Genomic DNA, 5,258 nt, shown 5'->3' with positions numbered 1-5,258 from the left:
AGCTGGCTGCCGTGGGTCGGGGTCAGAGATCAGGCTGAGACCGCACGCGGCCGGTCATGGAAACCGCAGGCAAAACGCAAACGCTTTTCTCTTTTCTCCTCCCTAACCCGATTCTGTGTTATCAGTCCAGCTGAGAAACGAGAGCTGGAGAGCAAAACACCAGAGCTGCCGTCTGCAGATTTATTCATTTTGCGATCCAGTGTCAATATTTGAAAGCAAGAAAAAATAAACCCTATTTTTTCTCCCTCTTTGGCCATGTTGACGGGCTGGTTCAGCTCAGCAGAGGCCAGGCAGCTGCCTGCTCCAGCCCCCTCCACACCTCGAGGGATTCCCTCCTATCGATTCAACTCCTTAAATAAATACCATTGTTTTTATGTAAAGAATTGGCATTATTTCATTATGATTCTGACATTTTTCTAGCCAGAGAATGGTTTATAGTGTTGAGACTATATGCTAGTCTGCAATACGAAAAATATAAATAATGGGAAAAGTATCAGGCGCTTTGATGCCATTAGATGGACTGAAAATTAAGAGTGCGTTTACAAATACAGATTCAGAAGTTTGCCTTGTCATGACACGTTAAATTACCTGAAGAGCAGCGGCGCAGGTGGTAGCTATGGCCAGCACAGGGTTAGCACGCCTTGGGGCTGATAACAGCAGGTGATGGCTTCGTGGCTTTACACAGTAATGACAGCATCTTGGACTGGTAACAGCTGGATTTCCTCCACGCATTCACCCCGCTCTCTCCAGCTGCCAAGCTCTGTCTTTACTAAAATTACTGAAATCCTTAAAAATAGTCTAACCTTCTGTTGCACGTTTGTTCTCTGCCAAGTGTCTGAGCTAAAGGGGACTTCCACCTTGTCGTTCGCTCCTGAGCGACATGAACTTTGTCTTTCCGAGCTGAAAGCAAATTGTAAGTAACAAAACCCCAAAGAATGTGTCACTTTTTTTTTAGATCTAAAATTGGGCAAAAGTACCAAGGAGCCTGGCTGGGTCTTTTCACGTGCTTAAAGCTTTTTGGGAGCACTGATGGCGACATTGTGATTTACAGCGGCAAGGTGGAATTCCCTGCGTCTTCTAACAAACCTGATTTCTATCTGTGGAATGTTTGGGAGTGATTCCTCCTCGTGTTTGCCTTGACTTTGGGTAAACTTGTTGGGAATGAAGTGTGATCGGTGTTGTCACTTAACTCTGACGTTGTCTCTTTTCCCTCCCTTTCTGCCCGCCTGCTGCTTTCATTCTGTAGTATTGGTATTTGCCATTCATTTCACCTTCTGCATCTATGCATCTCATGGTAGGTGATAGGCTTTTAATCCGAGATTGGGCTCTGTCATGTTTCTGAGTGCTAACAGTGAAAGCAGAAATAAATTACGGTGGTTTATTTGTTCCTGAAACACTTTCTTCGGGTTCTGTGAAAAGCTAAAGCCTGTTGTAGCGTCTTGTTCCGCAGTCTCCAGTGAGTGTAGGATCACAGAGCCGGCTTAATGGCTCCCAAGAAAATGCACTTTGACACAGTTGCTTCAGGTTGAGGATCGGTGACGGTGGTGGCTGGGAGAGGAGACCTCTCCTCTCCGTGTGTTCGGCATATCCGTGCAAAGACAGCCTGAGGAACTTTGATCCTAGCCAGGCTCAGCAAGCGGACGTGCACAACACGGATCCGCTGAGCTGACCTGAAAGCGGCCTTGCTGGGTCCGAGGAGCTGACGTTAATGTGTGAAGCAACTGATGTCCGTAGGGAACTGTCGAGGGAACGGAGCATTGCTTTTTTCTGGTAGCAGAACGTAATAAACCGGTGAACGGACAAGCATTTTTTGTCCTGTTGAAAGGACCAAAAATGGAGCCTGATGAGTGTTGCCCATTTGCAGCGTGTTCGTGACACACAGGCAACAGCAGTTTGAGCCGGTTTTCACCTCGAGGTCAGTGGGTGAAATAAAATTCAGGTCCCCGACAACTGCACGTTCAGCCATCCAGGCGGTGGTCACACGAAATAAGCTGGAGTTGTCATCCCAGTTATCTGGGGATGTGCTTGTTAAAGCAGATGCTCATTGCCAGCTGAGTGAGTTGCTAAGAGCAGCTGCAGGCCCCGGCTTGGCTCCTCGGGTCAGATTCGGGACACGTTAATGGGAAGTGCTGCGTGTGGAGAGAGGGAGGGACAGCAAGCGCCCAGTTGTTCCAAAACAAAGAGGATTTCTCATTCCAAGGAGGCCAAAGTTGCCAAAATCTGAACTGGGATCTCTCGTTATTAAGCAGCTAATTCCTTTGGGACAGCAGGTTCCTGGTCCCTTCTCCAGGCCAGCGGAAGCCGCGCTGGACACGGATGCAGCAGGGCTCGGTCAGTTTTCTCTTTGGCTTGTGCTAACTCCCTTCTGCTCTGTCTAGAACTCGGAGCTCTTCACGCTGACCTACGGTGCCCTGGTCACCCAGCTCTGCAAGGACTACGAGAACGATGAGGACGTCAACAAGCAGCTTGACAAAATGTAAGTGGGTCTGCTGCAGCGGAGCCGTGCTGGAGCTGTCGGTGGGGCCTGTCTTTGTGTGCTGCTCTGCGAATAAAACCCTGCCAGACTGAATCTTACTTAATACTGGCATTTCCCGGGTTTAACTGTCCTCCACTCTCGTCTTTCATGAACGTTGGCTCTCTAAAGTTTCACGCTCTGTAGCTGTCGCTCTTTGGTACGTTCACAGGGGTTACAACATCGGGGTTCGGCTAATAGAGGACTTTCTGGCCCGGTCCAATGTCGGAAGATGCCACGATTTCCGTGAAACCGCAGATGTTATTGCAAAGGTAATCGTCACAGCACAGCTTTGTCAGGTTTGTACGCAGGGATGGGGTGTTTGCGGCTCACAGGACTGTATCAGAGTTTGACTGAGATTTTAGGGAGGTGAAAAAAATGAATTAGATCCCTGACAACTGCTGACTGGTGGGAATCGGGAAAAGGGCGGGCTGTTTTCACACCCCTTAGTAATTTGGCAAAGGTCAAAGCTGTGCTATTGCTTCATGGGACATGTTCTTGTTCCTGCTCTGTTTGACCTAACAGATAGCATTTAAAATGTACCTGGGCATCACTCCGAGCATCACCAACTGGAGTCCTGGAGGTGATGAGTTCTCCCTGATCTTGGAAAATAACCCCTTGGTGGACTTCGTTGAGCTCCCTGACAACCACTCCTCTCTCATCTATTCCAACCTGTTGTGCGGAGTGCTGCGTGGTGCCCTGGAAATGGTGAGCCCATGTCTCTCTGCCAGTGAGATGGATGTGTGAATGACCAGGGTGTCAGCAGACACTTCAGTGTCTAGTCTGTGTTCGTGACTTCTGTGTGTGCTTTGGAATTGAAGTCCATTCCCAGGAGAAGACCAGAACTACTGGAGTGCGCAGCTGCTCTCTCAGAGTACAGGCACGAGCCTGTACTGGATTTTTATGAGCTTCAAAATCCTCCCTTTGTAACTGCCGTGAGTTAGGAATTTGCTGGAAGGAGGGAACAGCTATCTCTCGGGTTTAGGAGTCTGCATTTAGGCTTCGTTATCTTGCTGAGCTGAAATTTTTGAGGAACATGCATGGAGCAGCAGGACCTGTGGCCCTGAGCGATGGGGTTAAGCGGGCTCTGATCTCTGCAGGGGGAGCTGGTTACGCCATAGGAGGTGCATTTGCTGAGGTGAGGTGCCCGCTGGCCACCACGTAGGCCGCAGTGTCCAAGGAGGATGTGACCTTGGAAAACGATGAGCTCTGCGTTGCGTGTCATGCCCTCGGAGTCCTTAGGCTGCTGCTTCAGCGTCGGTGGGTTCCTAGGGCAGCTGCTGCTTCCTGGGAGATAACAGCTCTCCTCTTCCCTCACCTAGGTTCAGATGGCCGTAGATGTCAAATTTGTCCAGGACACACTGAAGGGTGACAGCGTCACAGAGATAAGGATGAAGTTCATCCGGCGGATTGAAGACAATCTTCCGGCTGGCGAAGAGTGAGTCACAGCTCCGGCTTCCTTTGGGACCGGAGGGGACCAGCTGGTTTTGGCCACGAGCTTTCACCACGGATCTCCAGGCATCCTGTGCCCCTCTACACTCAGACTGACTCACTGACTGTATAAGATGTTGTTATATTCTTCTACTGTTCCTTCCATCTCCTGTAGAAGACGATTGTCTGGTTGCTCTTTATTCCACGGGTTCATTCTGAAGCTTTTTCATAAGGTGATGCCCTTTTCGTATTCCCCTGGGGGCTCTTTCTACGCTCACTTTCTAATTGCGACGTTCGGTCGCGGGAGAACTACCCCTCACACTCAAGGAGAGCTCCAGCCTGTTCCAAATCTGAATCCACGATTTATTACTGGAATTGGAGACCGAGCCCACTCACTCCCCGTCAGTCCTTAAAGAGAGGCGTTGAAAATTCATTCGGATCACTGTGTTGTATTTCAGTAGACCCAGCTGGCTTCCGGTGTGTGAAGCTACTAGTGAAACAAGCTTGATGGGAAGGGGTGGTGCGGGAGAGCTGGCACCCCGTCAGGGAGGCTCCCTTCCTCGGAGAGCAGCGGCATCGCACGGCGGATTCGGGAATTCTGTGTGGCCTGGGCCTTGGCGCAGTTTCTTTTCCCCAGCCGTCCCGTGACTCCGCGAGGCCAGGACCAGGGAAGTGGCAGCGCAGCCGCCGTCAGTATTGAAACAGCGGAAAGGAGAGGGCGGCTGAAACGCCGGCGGCGTTCTCCGGCGCGTAGGGGCTGCGCGGCAAGTCCACGGAGCGAAAACCAAACGGACCGGGAGGTTGAAACGGGTTTCAGCAAGCGGGGTCTGTCCTGCGAGGGCGTGTACATGCTGCGTGCGTGGAGGTGGTGCCGGGGTGCGTTCTCGCCGACGTTTAGGCCACAGCAGCGTTTCCCCTGTTCCTTAACTTGGCAAACTGCCGCCGTCTGCAGCACCTGCCGGTCCGTAAAGTCAACGTGCGGAGCAGCGTGAGATCGCAAGGAGCGAGGGGTTGGAAAATCAGCTTCCCCTGCCATCCCTTTCAGCCAGAACACGCCGCCAGGCGTGCCGTTCTCCAGTCACGTTACATAGCGTGAAGGCACAGATCCACAGGGAGAATCGGGAGCTTGGAGTCCACAGCTCTTCCTGACGCAGGAGCTGGCGGTTCGGATACCCTTGGAGGTTTATGCCCGAGTGTGCGGGGAGAGAGAGAAAGGTGCTGCTCGTGCTGCCCGTCCTTTTAAGTTCTCCGGATGAACGTTGCGTCACCTTGAAGGCTCACCCTGTGTATTTTTTGCCCAAATGAGCCCCTTTTG

General features: G+C 51.4%; 1 protein-coding gene across 1 annotated transcript; it reads left to right on the top strand.

Annotated features, from left to right (window-relative positions):
- Window positions 1-2,378: 2,378 nt before the first annotated feature.
- TRAPPC3 (trafficking protein particle complex 3) lies at window positions 2,379-4,327 on the top strand (the record flags this gene model as incomplete). Its single annotated transcript, XM_010158527.1, has 4 exons — window positions 2,379-2,476; window positions 2,685-2,784; window positions 3,038-3,220; window positions 3,835-4,327. Coding segments are annotated over 4 exons (501 nt in total), but the record flags the coding sequence as incomplete, so codon positions are not given.
- Window positions 4,328-5,258: the final 931 nt, after the last annotated feature.

The sequence above is a fragment of the Eurypyga helias genome, unplaced genomic scaffold (genome assembly GCF_000690775.1).
Source record: "Eurypyga helias isolate BGI_N326 unplaced genomic scaffold, ASM69077v1 Scaffold32619, whole genome shotgun sequence".
In the NCBI taxonomy this organism is placed as follows: domain Eukaryota; kingdom Metazoa; phylum Chordata; class Aves; order Eurypygiformes; family Eurypygidae; genus Eurypyga; species Eurypyga helias.
Note: the sequence above shows the minus strand (reverse complement) of the source record. Positions and strands in the feature narration are given on the sequence as shown.